General features: G+C 42.2%; 2 protein-coding genes across 7 annotated transcripts in view; one reads left to right on the forward strand and one right to left on the reverse strand.

Moving 5' to 3' along the window:
- Nucleotides 1–4907, reverse strand: part of BBOF1 (basal body orientation factor 1) — a 40398-nt gene extending 35491 nt beyond the window's left edge. The window contains exons 1-2 of the mRNA XM_047739357.1: nucleotides 4708–4907; nucleotides 1091–1319 (exon numbers count right to left, since the gene is read on the reverse strand). Coding sequence (XP_047595313.1) covers nucleotides 1091–1319; nucleotides 4708–4769 — 291 coding nt within the window. The 5' untranslated portion in view covers nucleotides 4770–4907. The remainder of the gene's footprint in view (nucleotides 1–1090; nucleotides 1320–4707) is intronic.
- A 69-nt stretch (nucleotides 4908–4976) lies between these two features.
- The window catches only part of ENTPD5 (ectonucleoside triphosphate diphosphohydrolase 5 (inactive)), a 46250-nt gene continuing 27194 nt past the window's right edge, over nucleotides 4977–24032 (forward strand). For 5 of the 6 annotated variants that reach the window (XM_047739360.1, XM_047739364.1, XM_047739367.1 and 2 more), the window contains exons 1-3: nucleotides 4991–5037; nucleotides 15761–15867; nucleotides 21427–21493. The gene's annotated coding sequence lies outside the window, so the exon portion shown is untranslated. Of the gene's footprint in view, nucleotides 5038–15760; nucleotides 15868–21426; nucleotides 21494–24032 lie in introns of all 6 variants that reach the window. The other variant, XM_047739358.1, reaches the window with a different exon arrangement.

The raw sequence follows: 24032 nt of genomic DNA on the forward strand, positions 1-24032 counted from the left end.
TCAATATCAAAAAACATATCAGGGGCGCCTGGGTGGCTCAGTGGATTAAAGCCTCTGCCTTCGGCTCGGGTCATGATCTCAGGGTCCTGGGATCGAGCCCCGCATCGGGCTCTCTGCTCAGCGGGGAGCCTGCTTCCCCCCACTCCCACTTCTCTCTGCCTGCCTCTCTTGTCTACTTGTGATCTTTGTCTGTCAAATAAATAAATAAAATCTTTAAAAAAAAAAACAAAAACATATCAGTCAGGGGCACCTGGGTGGCTCAGTCAGTTTAGCCTTGGGACTCTTGATTTCAGCTCAGGTCATGATATTGGGGATGTGAGATGGAGCCCTGTGTCTGGGCTCTGCGCTTAGGGGGGAGTCTGCTTGAGAATTCTCTTTCCTTATTCCTCTGACCATTCCCCACTGCTTGTGTGAGCGCTCCATCTCTCCACCCCCCCTTAAATAAATAAATCTTTTAAAAAACATATAGGTATGGGGCGCCTGGGTGGCTCAGCGGGTTAAAGCCTCTGCCTTCAGCTCAGGTCATGATCTCAGGGTCCTGGGATAGAGCCCGCATCAGGCTCTCTGCTCCGCGGGGAGGCTGCTTCCTCCTCTCTCTGCCTGCCTCTCTGCCTACTTGTGATTTCTATCTGTCAAATAAATAAATAAAATTTAAAAAAAAAACACAAAAAAACCCATATAGGTCATAACCTATGCTCTTCTTAAAATAAAATGGATCATAATGTTCCCTTATGACCATCAATCTTTATTTCAGACAAGAAAACAATGGGGGGGGTGCCTTGGTGGCTCAGTGGGTTAAGCCTCTGCCTTCAGCTCAGGTCATGATCTCAGGGTCCTGGGATTGAGCCCCGCATGAGCATCTCTGCTCAACGGAGAGCCTGCTTCCCCCCTCTCTCTGCCTGCCTCTCTGCCTACTTGTGATCTCTCTGTCAAATAAATAAATAAAATCTTAAAAAAAAAAAAGAAAACAATGGGATAAGGGCTGAAAATAAAGAGCCAATTCTAACAGTAAAGCCATTCAGAAATAACATACTGCTTCACGTATGACAGAGGTAGTTACTGATGCTCAGGAGAGTTTCTACCTACCTACCATATTATCTTTTTCCTGATCCTGCTTCTTCAGGTAACTTAATACAGACATGGTGTCTTTTTCCATTTTATACTGCTGTTTCTTTAAGTCCTCATTACTTTTTGCCAGTCTCCGTGAAGTATCACGATACTCAATCCTAGAGAGTTCTGTGACTTCCAGCCTGGCCTCCCAAAGGGAGGCATTGGCCTTGGCTCTGTCCACTGCAGATTCATCAGCTTTTATTATCTTCCTGCATGGGAAGAGGACATTGACAATATATAACCATTTCTTTACTATATTAGAATTATACCTTTCTTTTACTACTATTTGTTTGGTTGGCATTGCCTGGCACATATGATCAAATATTGTTGGGTGAATGAGTTAATAGAAATACACATTTATTAAAAAAAAAAAAAAGAAATACACGTTTATGATAAGGGAGTTAAGTGGGCGACTTCTTGGAAGGGGGAGCTTTGGAGCATTACTCTAAAGGACTGGAAAAACAAGGAGGGGAGGCATAAGTCACATTCATTTCGTAAATCTTTCACATCTTTTCATTTACTTCTTTTTCTCATATTTGAACTGTCACTTCTGTTCCTACTCACTCAGTTTTAGACCTTAGTTCTCACTCCTGCAAATCCATTACCTTAGTTCCCCTTCTGCATGATACTACATTTGTAGTGTAACTTTAAGTCCATTGTTCTGTAATTTCCATGTACTCCAACTCCAGTTGTGTTTTGTTTTAGGTTGTGTGTGTGTATGGGGGTGGATTTCCTGGCTAGACCTTGGACAAAAGATCAAGTCACTAGGACGAGTATGTTAAATGCTTTACTGGCTGGTGCCACAATGTACCAAGCTTCAAGAATGGCTGAGAAACAAATCATTATCATTTATACAGAGGTAAAAAGAAATTAAAAATAATAATAGTAAAGTATGTCTTCAAGGATTAAAGTGACAAAAGGAAAGTTTTTCAAAAAAAAAAGCTTTATTATATGAGGATTAACCAAAAAAAGTCCCTTATATATGATAGGCACTGGATGCATAAATATTTAGATAATAAGAACTTTACCTGTATTTGAACTCTAAATATTTTCACACACAGATTTGTGGGGATCTTTCTTTCTTTCTTTTTTTTTTTTTTTAAAGATTTTATTTTTACTTATTTGTCAGAGAGAGAGAGGGAGAGAGAGCAAGCACAGGCAGACAGAATGGCAGGCAGAGGCAGAGGGAGAAGGAGGCTCCCTGATGAGCAAGGAGCCCGATGTGGGACTCGATCCCAGGACACTGGGATCATGACCTGAGCGGTAGGCAGCGGCTTAACCAACTGAGCCACCCAGGCATCCCTGTGGGGATCTTTCTATACTCTCACCCTCCATCCCCACCAACTCCTGGTTCTCCATCCCTTTCCTTTCTGTTCTCTTCAAATTAAGGCCAGCCCCACCTCCAACCCTTTAACCTGTTATAGCTTTGACCTTCCTTTCCAGCATGATTTAGGCAGGAGTGATAGGCTGCCTTGCTATAATCATCCAATTACTCCCTGAAGGTATCAGGTCTAAGCTGCTCAGAATAGTTCATGCACCTAGGATTTCTCATAAAGCAACCACTAACACTGACTGTAAAAACAAAGCAGGATTTCTCAAACTATGAGTCATGGAAAATCCAAGGAATACAAGGTCTGTTACCCTCAATGTTCCTCATTGTTGATAAATGTACTGTTGATACATGGTCAAAAATAGAAAACATAGGTTAGTGAGTTCCGAGAATGTGATAAGCCCTTGACACTTTAAAAAAGTGCAAGACTGGGGCCTGACTGGGGCACCTGGGTGGCTCAGTTGGTTAACTGTCTAACCCAGCACCGGTCATGATCTCACTTTGGCTCAGATCATGATCTCAGGGTCCCAGCTCTATGCTCATTGAGGAGTCTGCTGAAGGATTCTCTCTTTCTCACTCCCTCCTCACTCTGCTCATGCTCTCTCTCTCCTTCTCAAATAATCTTTTTTTAAAAAGTGCTTAACTATGCAAGTATGTAAAAAAGAAAGAAATTACACTGCAGAAGAATACTTATATTAATAGAGGGGGGAGCTAAAAATAAATAGGTACACTGGGCTATCATTTTATAAAGAAGAAAAAGAATATCCCCAAATGATAGTAGTGGTTATCTTTAGATGATACGATTACAGGTGATTTTTGTTTTCTATTTTGACTTTCCATGTTTCCTAAACTTTCTGCACTGAGCATGTATTACTCTCTTTAAACAAGTTACCTTATAAACTTTACAAGTTTGGGGGATTTCCTTTTGGTCCCATTTATAGTGATTGATGCTGGACACCATGTGGGATTCCCACAAACCCCGAAAGTCACCCAATAGATTCAGTGGCAATCTAGCAGCAACTCCAAGCGTGGAATGGGTTAGTGCTAGAGCAATGCCAATGTTCTGACCAGCTTGGGGAAACCTGAACAATTACCCAATTTGTTCACATCTTTTAGGTTTTCCTTTGAACCAAAAGGAATCCTTCAAAAAACCCAAGGAACTACTTCTTCAATCACCCAGACATTCTCTAGATGTTTAAGATATTCTCAACTACACCACAGTGATCTCTCAGGCTGGGGTGGGAGGGTAAAGAATGAACCCAGAGCATAGTTCCCATGGAAAAAAGAGAAGATTCAAGTTGAAGCATATACAGACCCCTTAATTTATTTAACAAATAATAAGCATCTACTATGTTCCAGGATCTCTGCTAGGTCCTAGAGATACGGTGAATATGCTTAGTGCCTAGAGAAGCTTACAATCTTGAGCAGGGGTTTCCAACCCTGACTCTACTGACATCCTGAGCCAAATGATTCTGTTTGGAGGGCAGGTAGGGGGTGTCCTGTGCATTGCAGGATGTTTAACAGTATCCTCGGTCTCTACCCACTGGATGCCAGTAGTACATATCCCCAGATGAGAACCAAAAATGTCTCTGGATAGTGCCAAATGTACCCGGGAGCCAAAATCGCCCCCAGTTGAGAACCACTGGTCTAGAGCAGTACTGTCCCATGGAACTTTCTGTGGTGACAGAAATGTACTATATCTTGGCTGTCCAATACAGTAAACAGTAGCCACATGTTGAAATGTGTATGAAATGTGGCTACTACAACAGAAGATCTGATTTTTTAATTCTAATTTTAATTTAATAGCCACACATGCCGATCAACACCCCACAGGACATTGCTGGTCTAGAGGACCTTCATTATACCAAGAAATGTTATGCTGACTTTCTGTTCTTCAGTGTCAGAACCAACTCTTCCTCCCCATTCCCAGTTCTGTGGTTTTTTTTCACGATCCCCTATTTCATTTGCTCCTGTATTTTATTCTTTGGGAACTTATCTGCCTCCATAGTTAATGCATACACATAGGCAGGGGCTGTGTCTAAACTATTCAGGGTCCCAAATCTCACACTCCATTGTATAGATCGAAGCAGTACAGTTTCGTATGCATTTGGGGAATTTTGGAACAACGAGGCTGTCCTGTTCAGAAGCCAGGAGAGCAAGAGAAGGGCAGTTGACCAGCCGGCCATCCCCAGCGCCCCACCTGTTCCAGCCCCGAGTCCCCAAGGGCAGGCTCAGGGAAAGGGGACCCCAGCGTGGTTTCTCCTTACTTCTTGTCTTTGCCTTTGCCTTTACTCTTGCCTTTCCTTTTATCCTTTCCCTTGGACGGCATCCTGGCTTCACCAGGGGCCCGAAGCTAGCCCTCGTTTCTCCACCGCCTCTCCGGGGCGGCTCCGTTTCTAAGGAAACCAGCACGCCCAGCGGGTAACGTTCCGTCCCGGTCGTTGCCCGAGCGCGCGGAGAGCGCACGCGCCCGTGACGTAGCCCCGACGCCGTCGCCGCAAGGGGCCCGGTCCACGGGCCGGGCACGGGGGCGGGGCTGAGATCGCGCCCGGGGCGGAGGGCGGTGGGCGGCCGCGCCGTGGCGGCGCGCGCGCGCGGTGAGTGTGAGGGCGGCGGGGACGCGGTTGGGCAGGCTGGCAGGTGGGGGTTCGAAACCGCCCGGTCCGAGGCCGCGGCGCGGCGTCCTACAGGCCGGGCGTTTCCGGCGGCGCGATGGTCGGGACGCCCTCGCCTCAGGAGGCTTGCTTCCCTGAGAGTCCGGCCGCCCAGCCGCGGGAGGCCGAGCGCCCCCTGCACCGACTTTGCAGCGTTTTCCCCCTTGCCTCACGCCGCAGCCAGCGTGGCCGAGGCTGCCCTGCTCCGCCTCGTCCTCTCCCGAAGCTGCCCTCTTGACTCTTTTGGTTTCCGCCTCCCTCTCCTAGTTTCTAACTCAGGCTACTTCTGGAAGGGATGGCGCATTCCGCGGACTTGCCAGGCCAAACACTTTCTCGTGAGGCCGTGGAGGACTTTTCCGAGAGCGGTGGTTGGGCGTGCGGCTGGCAGCCTCCTCTGGGCAGCGCGTGCGGGGCGTCCGAGAAAAGTGCTGTCGGCTGGGGTCGGAGGGGGCTCCGACGAGGACAAAAGTGTCGTCACCTGGGGTGGGAAAGGCGGCGGGGCCACGAGAAGAGCTCTGGGGACAGGCCCATTCTGTCCTGTGTGTCCGACGCTGCCCGCCCAGTACGGCCCCCGGAGTCCCATTTGCTGATACCTGACTCGCCCACAGCCCCCTGGTCTGCAAGTTGGAACTTTTTGGCCTTTTGGTTTTCCGGTTTTTGGTTCTTTGGTTTTTTTGTTTGTTTGTTTTTGTTTTTTTTTTTTCCCCTGAGCACACCTGTGAAAAGGCGTACTCAGAAGTATTGTTCTTTTGTTTCAGAGGAGGAGTTCTGTGATTATGCCTTCATTCTGTGAGAGTTAGTCATTGAGGGAATTCTGCGTGCCAGAACAATGCTTGGGAAACTTGTGACAGAATTCTGGGTGCCTTAGGAAACTTGCGACTGAAACTCTGCTGTGCGTTATCCTACCTTTCAAATTGAATTTAAGGTTTCCTTGAAAACTTCCTTGTACATCTTCCCTCTCCATTTCTCCAGGTCTTTGTCCTGATGCCCCCTTCCTTTTTTTTCCCCCTCTAGCTGTGTAGCTTGTGTTTTTTAATTCTGTGGATAGAACATGCTGACTTGTTAATGCGCGCTGAAAATGCCTTTTTTAAAAAAGATTATTTATTTATTTATTTATTTGACAGAGATCACAAGTAGGCAGAGAGGCAGGCAGAGAGAGGGGGGGAAGCAGGCTCCCTGCTAAGCAGAGAGCCCGATGTGGGGCTCGATCCCAGGACCCTGAGATCATGACCTGAGCCACCCAGGTGCCCCTGAAAATGTTTTTAGATACAGCGTGCGTTAGCATGATTTTAGCTTACCCCCCCCTCCCCGTTTTTTAAGAAGTATTTATTTGACAGCCAGAGCAGGAACACTAGCAGGGGGAGTAGGAGAGGGAAAGCAGGCTTCCTGCCAAGCAGGGAGCCGGATGTGGGGTTCGGTCCTGGGACGTTGGGATCATGACCCCAGGGAGGAAGACCTAGGCTTCGAGACTGAGCCAGCCAGGTGGCACCCCCAACCCCCGCTTTTTTTGAGTGTAGTTGATTCACTGTGTTAAATTAGTTTCAGGTGTACAACATAGTGATTCACCTCTATAGGCTCTGCTGTGTTTACAAGTGTAGCTACCATATGTCACTGTAAAATACTATTACAGTACCATTGTATTTTCTGTGTGTTATTGTATTCCCTAAGTCCCCTTTGTTCCCATGATTTATTCATTCGATGTAGGAAAATGGTGGGATTTGGAGCTGATGGCCAAGAAAGAATTCTTGAGACATCTTTCATGCAAAAAGGTGGTTTTATTAAAGCACAGGGACAGGACCTGTGACCAGAAAAAGTTGCACTGGAGTCATGAGAAGTGGTTGATTTTTTCAAGTTGGGAGGGGGTTAGGGATAGCTTAAGTCTCTAAGGAATTTTGGAAGCAAGGTTTCCAGGAGCTTGAGGGGCCTAGATGTTGTTTGAAATAGGTCATTTATTACTTACTGTCTAGTAAACCCTTAGTCATGAGACCCTTCAGATGTATATCAGTGGGCCATATCCTTGGGGGATGATTACGAATATGTATCTTGGTGTGGGAGTAGAGATAAAGGAAGTTTCCAAAGGAATTTTTATATATTAAAGTAGACCACAGGATCCTGGGGAGTCAGGCTAAGATTGCCTTTTGCCCTTAGCGACATCTAGGTAGCTGATTTCCTAGAGGAATGTCACTCTGCCTGTTTCAAGGACTTGTCAATGGGTTGTAAGTAGTAGTAAGGCAGTTTGAGAATTTCTTTTTCTTTCTTTTTTTTTTTTTCTGCTTTTGTTTTCTACATCATTCCCCCCTGGAAAATTTTGACCCTTAAATCTTTAAGGTTCCTGAGGTGGAAGGTCTCATCTTCTGTAACTTCTTCCAGCTGAATAGAGAAGTAGAGCTGTCCCTACCTATGGGCCAACATTGGGCTTATATACAGAGAAGTTACAAAAGGCAGAGGCAGCGGAATCCAAGGGAGACCGCATGTATGAGTCTCTTTCTGATGACAGGATCATCTATCGGCTTGAAGTTTGGGCAGTGATGGAGTCTCTGTATCAGGTGGAGAGACATGGGAGAAAACAGCAAAATGTGATTAGAATAACAAAGCCCAAATAAGAGTCCTTTGACAGTTGACAAAATCCTTCTCTAGTCCAAGAGGGCTCATTAAAGGAAAGAGAGGGATCATTTAAAGCACCAATTTGAGGTATGCCTGGGTGGCTCAGTTGTTAAGCATTTGCCTTCAGCTCAGGTCATGATCCCAGTATCCTGGGATCCAGCCCCAAATCAGGCTCCCTGCTTGGCGGGAAGCCTGCCTCAACCTCTCCCACTCCTCCTGCCTGTATTCCCTCTCTCACTGTGTCTCTAAGCACCAATTTGAGTATTCATATCAGAAACCCAGAAATTAAATTTAAATTTTAAATTTGTGGTTATCTGGAATGTATACACGGCATTCTGTTTTTACAACAGCACAAGTTCTACCTTGTGTAGCACTAAAACATGTAGTGTCATTCTACTTTGTAAAACTGCTTTATGCATTTATGTTACTTGAGTATTTAATAGAGAAATGCCATTTTTGAGGGTCATTTAGGGCTTTGTGTATTTATTAAGAGCTTCCATGTGCCAAACAACACCCTTAGTTCCAAAGAAGGAACAAATATGGATGCTAGGTGGTCATACCAATGAAATAGCAGAATGTATTGACTGTTGCTTAAGATTTGGAAGGTTAACTGGGTTGGTAATGGTTTTGATAACGCGTCTGTGCATCCAGGCAAAACTCAGGGTACTGTGGCCTATCCAGCCCGGGGGAAGCTGTGGACACAAGGTAGAGCCGCATAGCCTGTGGGCCCTGTTAGGAGCCAGCCATCTAATTCTGGGCCTCCTTGTTCTGCAGTCAGGATATCAAGGGCCATTTGGTTTTGGAAGGACACCTTTTGAATTTGTGGGTGACTACAAGTTGGGTCTGGTTAAAGGTAGCTGTTCTATGCTCAGCTAAAGCCTTTATTTGCAATTTTATATCAATAGGGGTAACTCATGGGATAAATATAACTAAGGAATAAAACCATCTAGAAACCCTCTTTGTTTGAGGTATGTCCTTAACAGTATTTGAATTATGAGGAGTCACTGGCAAATGGGAGAAGTGTTGTCTCGGGAGAGAGCAGCAGATCACCTAATCCAGTCATAGGGAAGGTGGGGTCATCCATTATCTCCACAAGTCCATAGTTAAGCCTGTAGAGTGGGGTATACACTGACTTTTTTTTTTTTTTTTTTTAAGATTTATTTATTAGAATGAGAGAGAGAGCATGAGAGGAGAGAGGTCAGTGGGAGAGGCCAACTCCCTGCCAAGCACGAAGCCAGACGTGGGACTGGATCCCAGGACTGCAGGATCATGACCTGAGGCGAAGGCAGTCACTTAATCAACTGAGCCACTCAGGCACCCTATTCTCTGGCTTTTAAGGAATGATTTTGTCACCCCTGCCACACAGAATTGGTCAGGGAGATAGTTGAGTTATGGAGTTGTTGGGGAATCAATCCCATTTGGCAGCTGTTCCAATAATCATATGCTCATGGGATCCTGTTATTATTCCCACAGAATAACCAGGAAGGATTGTCTATACATGAGCTATTGTGGCAATTTCTCTGAAGTTACTTCAAGTTGTCTAGCTTAGGCAAACAACAAACATTCAAAGACAATCAGAACTAGAATTTAACAAGATTAACAAGGTGGGTTATTGAAATAATTTTTCTCTCTAAAATCACCATTATTTCCAGAGATGGATACATTGAGGTTAATTTGTAAAACAAGTTCAATTTTAACAAATTTGGTCTATTTTCATAAGCTCAGCAAGAATAGCGGTTGGCCATATAGATCTTTAAAATCTGCTGCTGAAACTTTTCATAAGGAGTCTAGATTGAACTTTTAGTACTCTCTAGGCCAGAAGCCAAGCCAAGTTCTTGCTATCAGACATGCCTGCAATATCTGTAGGTTTGGGTGAATTTCTCTTTCTGAGGCCCCCAAAGTATCCTGAGGTTCTTGCAACTGCCACGAATTGACTTTCTTTAGTCATCTGGTAAGACTGCTGGGAACTCTGTAAGCAAGGTATCAGGCCAGCATTTCTTTCTTTTTTTTTTTTTTTTTAAGATTTTATTTATTTGACAGACAGAGATCACAAGTAGACGGAGAGGCAGGCAGAGAGAGAGAGAGAGAGGGAAGCAGGCTCCCTGCTGAGCAGAGAGCCCGACGTGGGGCTCGATCCCAGGACCCTGAGATCATGACCTGAGCCGAAGGCAGAGGCTTAACCCACTGAGCCACACAGGCGCCCCCAGGCCAGCATTTCTAAGGGGCTTTATGGCTCCATGTTTCATAAAGTCAGCCTCAATTCCTGAAAACTCTTTGGTCATATCTGAGTCTATGAATGTGTCTCTCAAATATGACATTCTGGTCAAAGCCTTTCTAAAAGGCTTTGTAAAATAACCAATGTTTCCATTGGTGTTCTGTTACAAGGAGAATAGATTCTTACTGAACTTATGCAAAGGACTATGCTTGCCATGAAAGAAAGAATACTTAGTGAGACCTTTGAATTTCACAGGGTTCTGGTAGAGAGAAAAGTTAAATGCTTCAATGTGTTCACAAATGAATACTTTATCATATTTCTGTAAGTCATAGATATCTTAAGAGAAAGTTTCCTTAATCCAGAAGAGTAAACATTAATCAGCAGTTTCAAGTGAGAATCATAAAACCATAATCTTTTTCAGTTCATTTAGTCCCATGTTACCAATTCTTGTTTAGTTTGAATCTAGCTTTTTAGTTCTGTAAATTCTTAATCCATTTCAGTTTTATGATTGTAAAGATATCAAATATCTGTTATTTGTCAAAAAAGTCCTTTATATGAATCTCCTTGAAGACAAAACTCATTTTTTTTTAAAGATTCTATTTATTTGAGAGAAAGAGAGAGTGAGCATGAGAGCACAAATGGGGAGTGGCAGGGAGAGGGAGAAGCAGACTTCCTGCTGAGCAGGCAGCCCAAGTGGCGTTCAATCCCAGGAACTTGGGACCATGACCTGAGCTGAAGGCAGACGCTTAACCAGCTGAGCCACCCAGGTGCCCCAAAACTTATTTTTCAAGAGAATAAGAACAATTAGAAATGACAAAAACTCAGAAATGGACATTGTTAATGATCTGATGAGAGTTCATTATAATGCAGTTGACAAGGAAATTCAGTTATTTCTGTGACAAAGAACACTTCAATAATCAGAATATTGAGTGATAACCCTTTTTTTTTTTTTTAAGATTTTATTTGCTTATTTGACAGAGAGATCACAAGCAGACAGAGAAGCAGGCTCCCCGCTGAGCAGAGAGCCCGATGCGGGGCTCCATCCCAGGACCCTGAGTGGGGACCTGAGCAGAAGGCAGAGGTTTAACTCACTGAGCCACCCAGGTGCCCCGAGTGATAACCTTTTACCAGAACCAACATACCATATAAAGAAGCCTAATTAGTCAGAGACTTCATTTATGATTTAATTCTTGGGGAATCTTGTTTAAAACCTTAGAAAATTTTAAAGCACAAGCCTAAATAGGATTACAGATCATTAAAGACCTGATAAAGACAAAACCTAGAAACCAGTTTGTCTGGACGGTTTGTCTGGACGGACAAAAGAGAAAACAACTTTGTTTATATTTTCTTATCAAGAGCAGACCGTGGCGCCTGGGTGGCTCAGTGGGTTAGAGCCTCTGCCTTCAGCTCAGGTCATGATCCCAGGGTCCTGTGATCCAGCCCCCCCATCGGGCTCGGCAGGGAGCCTGCTTCCTCCTCTCTCTCTGCCTGCCTCTCTGCCTACTTGTGATCTCTGTCAAATAAATAAAATCTTAAAAAAAAAAAAAAAAAAGGCAGACCGACAGTCCAAGAAAACTTGTCTTTTTAACAGAGGAAAGCAGAATTTCAATCTTATACCAGGGTATTTTTAAAATCCATTCATTTCAACTTTAGTTCATCCTGACCACACATAAAATTCCTTTTCAAAGATTTCCCTTGAAACCCTTCTATAGCTTTCCCTTGCATTCAGATTTTGTCCCAAGACATGTCTCTCCGAACAACCAGTGTCATTTTAGGAAAAAATTACTTTCTTTTACCTTCAACAAAAATGTATTTCTATTCCTTTTATCTTTCTTACACATACAGAGTTACTTCCTTTATTTCTCAGTCTTAATTACATTTTGCAGAATTCTGACTCTTAGAAACTTAGTCTCCAGTGAAGACTAAGTAGTAACCAATCATGAACTGTTACACCAGAATTCTTTAGATAGTGAATTTATGAATCAGCTAAGCACAAAGCATGTTTTCCAACAGACCCAAATATCCTTTTTTTTTTTTAAAGATTTTTATTTATTTATTTGACAGAGATCACAAGTAGGCAGAGAGGCAGGCAGAGAGACAGGAGGAAGCAGGCTCCCTGCTGAGCAGAGAGCCCAATGCGGGACTCGATCCCAGGACTCCGAGATCATGACCTGAGCCGAAGGCAGCGGCTTAACCCACTGAGCCACCCAGGCGCCCCCAAATATCCTTTTTTTAAGACACCAGACACTTAACGACAGAGCCACCCAGGCACCACAGACCCATATATTCTTATAGTTTCTCTGCAATAAGAAATCCAGAGCACAAACCTACGTTTGGTAATCAGTGCTTTAGCACTTTATCCTATTTGGAAAATACCTAGATGTCCAATGAATTCAATCCCAGTTTATCATCCAAGCAAAACATTAAAGTTTCAGGTTACCGAAGGACTTTGAAAGCTATCTTAACAATTACCCCTGAAAACTTTGAGACAGACAAAATTAACCATTTTAAGTCATCTATTTGCTAACAAATTGCAACAGAGGTAACACGGCTTATTTGACCTTCAGTAATCCCTGGTAGAATGAAAGTTGCATGTTTAATGCTGGTGACTCTAAAGACATGTCTTTTAATTAAGCCAATGAACTTAAATCAGTTAAATACCGATTTGTGTTCCACCTGGGTCCACTGTAAAAGTCAATTTGTTCCCCACTGTCAGTTTTTACCTGGGGCACTGGTGGAGAAATCTGAAGTGAGCTGTGGTAACTCCAGGGAAGTGCTCTTCTATCCTTGGCAGTGAGGGGAGGAAAAGGAGCCAGTGATGCCAGAGGCACTGAGGATGGTATAGGAACCAGGCGGCACCCAAGATGGTGTAGAAACAGGAGGAGGGGATGAGCTGACACCATGTTTTTTTCCCCACCAAAGTGGAAATATGCAGTCCATGTCAGGCCACAGAAGATAGGGAATTTCCCCAAAACAAAGGGAGTTTGGGGAGCTATTTGGGAATATTCCTTAAAGTCCTGGTACTAAGGTAGACTGTCCATAGCTGGCTCTAATTATAGCTATTAACCTGGGAAACGAGGGAGAAGCCTCTACCTCTTATTAGGAGGGGGAACAGCGAGAGAGTCAGTCCCCTTCATTAAGAATGGCCTGTGTTTCCTCTAGCAACCTGGGTTCTATCAGGAGGAGGCCTATTTAGATAATTATCATTTAATATATCAGAAGGGAGTTTACTAGCCTGGTTACTGACCAAACATGTTCTGCAAGAGGCCCTTAGGTCCGGGTCCTGATTTAGAGCCTTGATGGCCTGGACCTAGGGTATCTCTGCTCCATTTGCCCTGTTGCCTGTAGAACAGATCTGAGATCCTCCTGAGGCCATGCAGTATTACAGACAGCCAGTCCTTTGCTAAATTTTGCAATCTGAATTGTTTCCAGTGGGTTAAAAGGGATCCCAAGGGAGAGTCCTTGGGAACTGAAGAGAGAAGATCCAGTACCAAGAAAATACCTCTTCCCCCCTGGTTTCCTGGGTGGAATCAGATGTTCCTGGTGTCAAAGTGGCCTGAGATGTCCCTTGAACACAATCCGTATGATCACTGCCCTGATGTTAAAAGGCCTGGGAGGAGGGATGCTAGAGTTCTTTCCCCCACCCCCCTCTTCGCCATCATATTCTGGACTGCAAAATGGGTGCCAGTGTATGGACCAAGATATCATGCCTTAGAGGTCATGCTATAAGGACCATACCTTATTTTACCTTGTCTTAAAGGTCATGCCAGGAAGGACATGCTTTATTTTACCTTGAAGAACCTGCCGTTTTTAACTGATGGGAAACATTAGGAAAGTTTTACAAGGGGAAGTTACCCAATCTTGTAGCTTACGTAGTTATTAGAGGATATTGATCAAAAACAGTAAAGATAGAAGTCCATCATGGTCTAAACAACATTCCAATAAATATAGTCTTTACCACCAACTTCTCTAGGAACCATCCCCGGTAGGACTTTAATTCAATATGTATTGGTTTTGGCCAGTTCTAAGTGGCCAAAAGCAGCTAGACCAGGGATATGAAAGAGATCACAGACCAGTGAGAAGGAAACCTGGTGCTGGAGTCTTAAGATCAGCAGCCATACTAGTCTCTTAGGTCGCTGTCCTGTGCCCAAGACAGACAACTTTGTATAAGGACAGGAATAAAGAGAGAGCATCAGGTTTCTGGGTCTTATTACCATTCCAGCCAGGGTACTAACTTTCAGCCAAAAGGCAGGCTTTCTTCTCCCCGTAGCGTAGCTACGGGCTAGAAGATTGCAGCCTGAGTAATTGACATGAAAGTGTTCCAAGAAGACCATACCCCTTGAAAAGCCCTTGGAATGAAAGTAGAAGAGAAGTGAAAGTACTTAGCAAGTCTGCACTGAGGCTCACATTAGACATCAAATGATGTAGGAAAATGTTGTGGTATGGAGCTGATGGCCAAGAAAGAATTCTTGAGACATCTTTCATGCAAAAAAGGTGGTTTTATTAAAGCACGGGGACAGGACCTGTGGCCAGAAAAAGTTGCACTGGAGTTGTGAGAAGTGGCCCATTATTTTCAAGCTGGGAGGGGGTTAGGGATAGCTTAAGTCTCTAAGGAATTTCAGAAGCAAGCTTTCCGGGATCTTGAGGGGGCTAGATGTTGTTAGGAAAAGTCATTTATTACTATCTAGTAAACCCTTAGTCATGAGACCCTTCAGATGTATATCAGTGGGCCATATCCTTGGGGGATGGTTGCCAACATACATCTTAGTGGGGGAGTAGAGATAAAGGAAGTTTCCAAAGGAATTTTTATATATTAAAGTAGACCACAGGATCCTGGGGGGTTGGGCTAAGATTACCTTTTGCCCTTAGCAACATTGAAGTAGCTGATTTCTTAGAGGAATGTCACTCTGCCTGTTTCAAGGACTTGTCAATGGGCTGTAAGTAGTAAGGAAATTTAATTTTTTTCTCTTGCCTTTGATTCCCACATCAGTTATACAGCTAGAAGCCTGCATCTCCTATTCCCCTTCACCTGTTTTGCCCAACCCTCCATCCCCTCCCCTCTGGTGGCTTACTGTATTTCTGATGCACTTACCCTCTGTTTGTATGTCACACTCTGGTGGGTCCATGGTGGAATCACCATACACTTGAAGAATTTCTTCTGATACGGGATCCATAAAATTAGGATTGATTTTTGTCTGAGGTTCTGAAAGTACACCCTATTGATAACTTGCAGAAAAGAGAGGTTAGGCATTTTCTATACAGGCTATATATTTGGAATGCTTAAAATTGGTTATTATATAATATGAAAGTCAGTCCAAGACTTCCCTTGTTTGAACACAGGCCTATAGACTCATTTATAAACATGAAAATTTGATTGTAACAAGATTATTTCTTAATGTACACATAATACTTTAAATTACATATACTTTATAGTTTTTTATCATACATTTATATTGACCATAAGTTTGATTTGTAATTAAAAATGTTGTGATATGACTATGGCTAAGAGAAATGCCCATATTTATACTATAGTAGAGGGGTTCTAGAATTTGCAGTCTTCTGAACCTCACATTTTCTGCCAAAGAACTGGATATTATTATTTAGTCATCTGTTAGCGAGAAACAGCTAATGATACAGATAGTAGAGTAGGAAGTTGCTATTTAGCAATTCATTTGATAACATTTCCTTCCATAATTTCTGGTAGGTAAATTTACTGTGAAGTTTCAGGATTATCTTGCTGAGTGAATATGCTTTGTTTTATTTTTTAGAATGCTAATGCTTTTAAAACTGGGAATAAGCCACTTAAGTGTTTTGTTGACTTGGCTTTACAATTGTTTTTCCCCCCAGTTTGTATAGTTCCCGGTCAACATAGAAATGTGGAGTATCTTGGCTGAATCCTCATGCAGACAAGGTCGTTATGGTCCTCCTGGGTACGACAAGTAACCTGATATAAGGTAACATCTGTGCTAGCTTAAAGCTCTAAATGTACTTCATATGCTCCTGGGGGGATTTTGTTGATTTTTTTTTTTCTGAATTGGATTCTCTATCCTTGCCAAATGATGACTTTTCTCTTGTCCTATTGATTGTAATATCAAGTGTAGAGTTGTTCAAAAAGCCAGATAACTTAGGACTACATATCAAAATATATATTTCCTGATTTTTTTTTCATAGTATATAGTATTTCTAATTGTCTCTTTTAGTAGTTCCCAAATTGGGTTTACTCTGTAAAGTCATCTGTGGCTCTATTCTTGTTCCACCTGGAGACTCAAGTTTCTACTCATAAATCATCCTTGAAATCACCTGATCGCAGATGCAACTCTATAGGTGGAGGAAAGTAGGTGAACAACTTTTGATTTTTGTTTTCATAAAGGGTTTTGAATCATGCACAAATGTATTATCCAAACAGTATCTGAAGGGACTAATTAGTGTTTCCAGATATCATGGAGAGTTGGTTACTTTCATCTTCCTTTTTATTGTCCTTGGTACAAATACAGAATTCTTTTAAATAGGTATTATATTGTGATATTGACTAGTTCACACCCCTGCAAGGGATAAGAAATCCTGGAGATCAAGGGTTTACTGTTATCAATTTTAAAAGTAGGGTTTTATGGTTTTTTTTAAAACATTAATTGTTTTATTTTTAATATATAATAAGATAATTATTACCACTAGCAATTTATTTGCAAGGTATCCAATTTTTATTATCTGTCCATTCTGACAAAACTTTTACACAGGACTAAAAGTTCTCTAAGAAAAATTACACACTCAAATTTCAGTCCCATATATTTGCACTTCGGTGTCATGAATCTGTCAGATGTTCATTTAAGAAATGTTTAGTGAGGGGGGCGCCTGGCTGGCTCAGTCAGTTAGGTGTCCAACTCTTGGTTTGGGTTCAGGCTTTGATCTCAGGGTTGTAAAATTGAGCCCCACATCTGGCTTCCCACTCTCTACTTCTCTTCCCCTGCCCCTTCTCTCACTCATTCGCTCTCTCTTCTCAAATAAATAAATCTTGAAAAAAAAAAAGGTCAATGAGTACCATCTGTATACCATGCTACCTGACAGCTTGAGGAGTACAAGCCTTCAAGTGGCTTATAGTCAGGCATATAAGGTACTGACCTGAGCATTGATCTGTGAGAATGCACAGCTTCACTACACCAATATACAAACAGTTTACAATAAAAAACACCAAACAGGGCACCTGGGTGGCTCAGTTGGTTGGGCCACTGCCTTTGGCTCAGGTCATGGTCCTGGGGTCCTAGGATTGAGTGCCGCATCAGGCTGCCTGCTCGGCAGGGAGTCTGCTTCTCCCTCTGACCCTCTCCCGTCTCATCCTCTTTCAGTCTTTCTCAAATAAATAAATAAAATCTTAAAAAAAAAAACAAAACACCAAGCAGTGATGGATAAAGGGGAGATGGCATAAGTGCTGCAGGAATTTGGGGACATGAAAGGCTCTTATAGAGAAAGCTTATAGAAGGTGGGCTGAAAGGAAGAGGGAAGGCTTTCTGGAAAGGTAGAATCATGTGAGCAAAATTCAGTGTGTGTTTGAGACAAGGAGATGTTTAACTAGAGCAGTAGTTCCCAAAGTGTGGTCCATGAACCAGTAGCATCAACATCACCTGGGACCTTGTTACAAATTGGAAATGGAGGTTCTCAGGCCCCACTGGAGACCTGCTAAATCAGGATGCTGGCATTGAGGCCCACCAGCCTATGTATTAACAAGTCCTCCAGGTGGTTCTGATACATCCTGAAGTTTGAGAATTGCTAGACTAGAGCAATTCTAGTCTAGAATGCAGTTGTGGGCAAAAAAGCTTTGGTTAAGGTAGCCTGGGAATTCACAGTGAAGGACTTCAAATGTTGGGCAGGGAGTATGTCTTTTGTTCTACAAAGCAGAGACACCAACTTGAAACTTGAAGGCTGGATTTGACTCATAGATGTGTTTTGCCAGTGTACACAGTGGCTTTTGTGGTTTTTTTAAGTGGAATTAGTTGTCACTATTTAAAAACCAGATTCCACACAGGAATCTGTGCTTTCAGTTTGTCTTGAAAAAAAAAAAATCAGAAGACCTGGCAGTACTGGGGCTGTAGTTTATCACAGCCGCAGTCTGTGGCAGCACCAAGCAACTGCCCGTTTAGGTGGGATATGTACTCTAGCTTGCCGTAGTCCCCACCACTTCCTGTTGGTTTACACCTTTACTCACTTATATTTCCTGCTTGGCCCCAGTAAGTAGTTAGGTATTTGAGTTTGTACCTTCTGTTACGAACACTGGGAAATTGATGAAAGTTTTATTTTGTTTTTAAAGATATATTTATTTGTTTTAGAGAGAGAGGGAGCAAACGAGTAGTGGGGAAGGGCAGGAGAGGGAGAGAATCTCAAGTAGACTCCCCACTGAGTGTGGAGCTGGACATGGGGCTCCATCTCACAACCCTGAGATCATGACCTGAACTGAAATCAAAAGACAGATGCTCAATGAACTGAGCCACCCAGGTGTCCCAAATTGATGGAAGCTTTAAAGAGAGTGACGTGATTTATGCATTCATTAATTCATTCAACAGACATTAGTTAAACATATATGGCAGGTTGTACAGTGTTCAAAGATAAATGAATTCCTGACATGCTTTGGGTTAAAATCTACTGGGAGAATGATGGAAAAAGTTGTGTATGGATTTGAGAATAGAGATATTGGTAATTGGAAGACCATTTAAAAGCTGTAACAGTCCAAGTCTGAAGCAATAAAGGCCAGGATTTAGGGGCTAATAGGTTACTGGGGTGGGGTGGGTGGGAAAAGAACGAGATGGGAAAGATACTGTGAAGGAAAAATCACCTGTTCTTGGTAACAGATGAGAATACAGAAGGTATGAAAGTGGAGAATTCAAAGATGGTAAGGATTTGGAGTTACGAATTAGGGACTCTGTGATGCCACTTACAGAAACAGGAAATAAAAAAGAGAATCCATTTAGCCTGTGTGTGTGTGTTTGTGTATGTATGTGTGTGTGCGTTGGGGGGCATGGGTGCCAAGGAAAAGGGGACATTTGGAGATGCTAGTTTAAAGTATCTTGAGGGGCACCTGGGTGGCTCAGTGGGTTAAAGCCTCTGCCTTTGGCTCAGGTCATGATCTCAGGGTCCTGGGATTAAGCCCTGCATCGGGCTCTCTGCTCAGCAGGGAGCCTGCTTCCTCCTCTCTCTCTCTCTCCCTGCCTCCCTGCCTACTTGTGATTTCTGTCTGTAAAATAAATAAAATCTTTAAAAGAAAAAATAAAGTGTCTTGAGTTCAATGATTGACATACAATATTAAGTGTTTTAAAGGAAAACTTAATAGAAATGTCAAGATTGCATGCTTAGAGGTAGATATTACTCATTCCATCCTTGAATTCCAAAGGTATACTGGGAGAAGTGTGTTTTGTAATGAACAAAATATTTTGAAAATGTTTGCTTTGGGGGCTGCATAGTTAGAATTTATAACCTTGTTTGAATCCTCTCTTGGATGTGTAATTTTCAGATCTATGTTGCATAGGTAAGTTTAACATTCTGGGAGAATGGAAGATACTGTATAAGTTCAAATGCTTAAAGATATTTTCTGAGTGTCAGTACTACCTTCAGATTTTAAATCATAATTGGCTGTGTACCTGTTAGATATCCAAAGGATGGAGTGTTGGCATAACCATTGTTTCATTGAAATCATAGCCAAAGTGTTTCCTCTTATGATCTTACATTTGTTTCCATCTGCCTGCCCTGCCTGCCTTCCTTCCTTTCTTTTCTTTCTTTCGTAAGCGCTATGCCTAATGTGGGGTTTGAACTCAGCCACGAGATCCAGAGTTGCATTTTCAACCGACTAAGCCAGCCAGGTGGCCCCATCTGCCTTTTTTTTTTTTTTAAGATTTATTTATTTATTTGAGAGAGAGAGATAAAAAGAGCACCTTCGTGCAAGGGGGCTGTACAGAGGGTGAGGGAGAAAGAGAATCTCAAGCGGACTCCCTGCTGAGCACAGAGTCTGATGTGGGGCTCAGTCTCATAACCCTGAGATCATGACTCATGAAATCAAGAGTCCAGTGCTCAACCAACTGAGCCACCTAGGCTCCCCCCTGCATCTGCTTTTTTATTTTATTTTATTTATTTTTTATTTATTTTTAAAAAATATTTTATTTATTTATTTGATAGAGATCACAAGTAGACAGAGTGGCAGGCAGAGAGAGAGGAAGGGAAGCAGGCTCCCCGCTGAGCAGAGAGCCTGATGTAGGGCTCGATCTCAGGACCCTGGGATCATGACCCGAGCCAAAGGCAGAGGCTTTATTTAACCCACTGAGCCACCCAGGCACCCCTGCATCTGCTTTTTTTTTTTTTTTTTTAAGTTTTTACTATGGTAAAATATATAACATAAAAACTGCTGTTTTAACCATTCTAAGTGTGCAGTTCAGTAATATTAATTATATTAATAGTGTTTTATAACCATCACTACTATCTATTTCCAAAACTCTGTCATCACCCCAACAGAAACTCAGTCTGTTAAGCAATAACTCCCATTCTCCCCACCCCCAGTCCCTGGTAACCTCTAATCTACTTTCTGTCTCTATGAATTTACCTATTCTAGACATTTCATATAAGTGAAATCATATATCTTTTTGTATCTGGCTTCTTAGCATAATGTTTTCAAGGTTCATCGATATTATAGCATGTGTTAGAACTTCATTCCTTTTTTTTTTTTTAAGTTTGTTTAACTTAAGTAATCTCCACACCCAGTGTGGGGCTCGAACTCATGACCCTGAGATCAAGAGTCACATGCTCTTCTTGCTGAGTCAGCCAGGCACAGCAGAACTTCGTTCCTTTTTTATAGCTAAATAATATTTATTGAATATATGTATCATATTTTGTTTACATACCTATTGATGGACACTTAAGTTGTTTCCACCGCTGGTTGTTGTGAATAATGCTGTAATGAACATCGGTGCAGAAATAAATTTGAGTCCTTATCTTCAGTTGTTCTGGGTATGTACCTAGGACTAGGATTTGGCTTGGTGCCTTTTAACCATGTACTCATACATGTAATAGTAAATGGCCCCTCTTGATCACACTGTGGAACATGCAACTTGTTATATGAGTTCTTCACAGCCAAAAAAAAAAATTTAAAAAAGACCCCATTAAGTGCATAAACTAGATTTTATCCACTTTGCTTATGGATTAGCTCCTTAGTCACTGCGCCCCATACATTGACACACACATGCACATTTATACAAAAATGTACACTAGCTTTTAGAGGACATGTGACTTGCCTCCTTTTGCTGTTACTGATTTTATAAACAAGTCATTTTATGAGTGGCTGTGGTCGTAGTTTGAATGAGAAGAAAGTATGAAAGAGGCCAAGAGTACTAGACTGTCAGTCAGGAGATGAGTGTGGTGATCTGGTTTCCAGAGACTGAACAGATTAGAAATGAATGTGGAAAGAGAATACTACCTCAAAAATAAGCATACTGACAAGAGAGAACTTTGCTCTTACAATTATCCATGTCCATCTTCTGTAGGTTGAAAAAAATGGCACATTAGTTGAAAGAAACAAAGGGGAATGCCCAGAAGAAAAAGAAGATATTGGTAAGTAGCTAATATAAAGTAATACCCCACTTTTCTAGAGGTCACATTTCTGCACATTCTGCTCTCTTATTCCTGAGAGCTCATAGTCAATGGAAAGGGATCTCTGAGCCACTAAAAGACCTGTCACAAGGTCTACACCCCTTATTCTTTTGGAGAGGCTCTCATTTGCATAAGTTGACATAAGTCTAATAATTATGGCTCTCTGATTTACATCCCATTGATTTTAAAGATTTAAAAAAAGTACGTGATGGCAGCTTGTTGAAGAAAGTGTATGACAACACTCATCAGTGATAACATAGCATGATGTCAGGGAAAACTAGCTCAGAAAGCGTGGCAATCTGGGACCATTTGGTGGCAGACAGGCAAATAGTCCTATAGAACTGTAGCCCCTAAAGGCATCCCAGGTTTGCAGAAAAATATAACTGATGATCATAATCATCACCCTGAATCATAAGTCACTTTAGAAGTATTTGTAGCCAACATTGTTAAAATAAGTGTTATGTTATTTTAAGGGGAAGCATTTTAGACACATTTGAAGAAATGTACTTATGTGGTAGTTCTATTCCTTGCTTTATATATCAGGTATCATCATAATACTTCAGTCTTTCTCTTTTGTCATTTTGATTTAACATATTTGAAGCAGTAGACGTTTTTCAGTTGGTAACAAGAAAGGGAAAATGAGTTTTCACTTCTCTTCCCACAAATTCCAGTGTAAACAGTGACAAAGGGCGCTGATCCTTGTAATTACTCTTCTGCACATGAATGCCTCCCACAATAGATACGGGTTTGATGGCAGAAATAGTTTGTCACTTTAGGTTTTTATTTGCTCACTGGAGCTATGTTAACCCTCTCCTGACTGGTAGTTTCTTCCTGTGTAAAGGGTATGAAAATGAATTTCTTACCCAATGAATGGGTAAGAAAAGGCCTTGTGACTTGTGAAGAGAGAGAGAGATAGCAAGAGCAACAGCTTTCTTTCCCCAGGCAGTGATTATTGTAGCTAAGTCAAGCCTGGAACAATGAAGAATGAAGTCAGGCACTGCCTGATCTCATTTTGGTATAACACCCAAATAGTTTCATTGTATAGAATCTGCCTTTTCAACACTTGTCTAATGTTTTGATTAAAATGGAATGAAGTACAGAAAGAAGTGATCTGTTTATAGGAAAGATTTTATATTTTTTGGTAACTACCAATGTACCAACTCTGATTCCTTTACTGGGAGTATTTGATCTTAGGATTGGAGAGACCTTAAAAGAGATCTCATTCAACCAGCCTTCTGATCTGTGAATCTGCCTGGGACAATGTCGTCAGACTTGAGCTGGGCCCTTGGGGCGAGAATCCTCTCCTCGCCGCCAGCACAACTCCTGCTGTTGGAAAGTTCTCCCTGTTCCACCTCTTCCCGTGTAGTTTCCATGCTTACAAGTCTTATTACAGCTCTTTGGCAGCATTCTAAAGCAAGTTGATTACTTAGTAACCCCTTTTCATTTTGTTGATGTTCGGAAAATACTTGTTATAAAGGTTTTCAGTGGTTTTCGTATCTGTGCCAGTTGTCAGTCTTATCCCTTTCTACCAGATATCTCTTCAGTACCTAAGTATTAATGCTACCATTGTCTCATTGGAAATTTTCTTTCTATATATAGCATGAAGAAAGTTGTTATTCTGTTAATTATTTTCACTCTATACTTTCCTTGATTGAGCATTTCATTTCACTGTTAGGTTTATTATTCAGTTATTTTTTTTTTTTTAAGATTTTATTTATTTATTTGACAGAGGGAAATCACAAGTAAGCAGAGAGGCAGGCAGAGAGAGAGGAGGAAGCAGGCTCCCTGCTGAGCAGAAAGCCCAATGTGGGGCTCGAACCCAGGACCTGGGATCATGACCTGAGCCGAAGGCAGCGGCTTAACCCACTGAGCCACCCAGGCGCCCCTATTATTCAGTTATTAATGGATGGTTAAAATCTTAACAAATATAGTGGGTCGTTTATTTTCTCCCTACTCTTTCCTAAATATATCTGACTTTTTTGAAGTATTTAGATTCCTTTTATCCTTAGGAACAAGCAGGATCTTGTATGAACTGTAGTTTTTCTGACTTTAATGCTTTTCCTTGAGTAAAATATTGGGATGAGAGATGCCTTGGTGGCTCAGTTGGTTTTGGCTCAGGCTGTGATCTCCAGGTCATGAGATCGAGCCCCACATCAGGCTCAGAGTGGATGGAGTCTGCTTAAGATTCTGTCCCTCTCTGCTTCCTCCTCTCTCTCTGCTTGCCTCTCTGCCTACTTGTGATTTCTCTCTGTCAAATAAATAAATAAAATCTTTAAAAAAAAAATTAAAAAAAATTAAAAAAAAATTAAAAAAGGGGCGCCTGGGTGGCTCAGTGTGTTAAGCCGCTGCCTTCGGCTCAGGTCATGATCCCAGGTTCTGGGTTCGAGCCCCGCATCAGGCTTTCCGCTCGGCGGGGAGCCTGCTTCCTCCTCTCTCTCTGCTTGCCTCTCTGCCTACTTGTGATTTCTCTCTGTCAAATAAATAAATAAAATCTTTAAAA

This window comes from Lutra lutra, chromosome 7 (genome assembly GCF_902655055.1).
Source record: "Lutra lutra chromosome 7, mLutLut1.2, whole genome shotgun sequence".
NCBI lineage: Eukaryota > Metazoa > Chordata > Mammalia > Carnivora > Mustelidae > Lutra > Lutra lutra.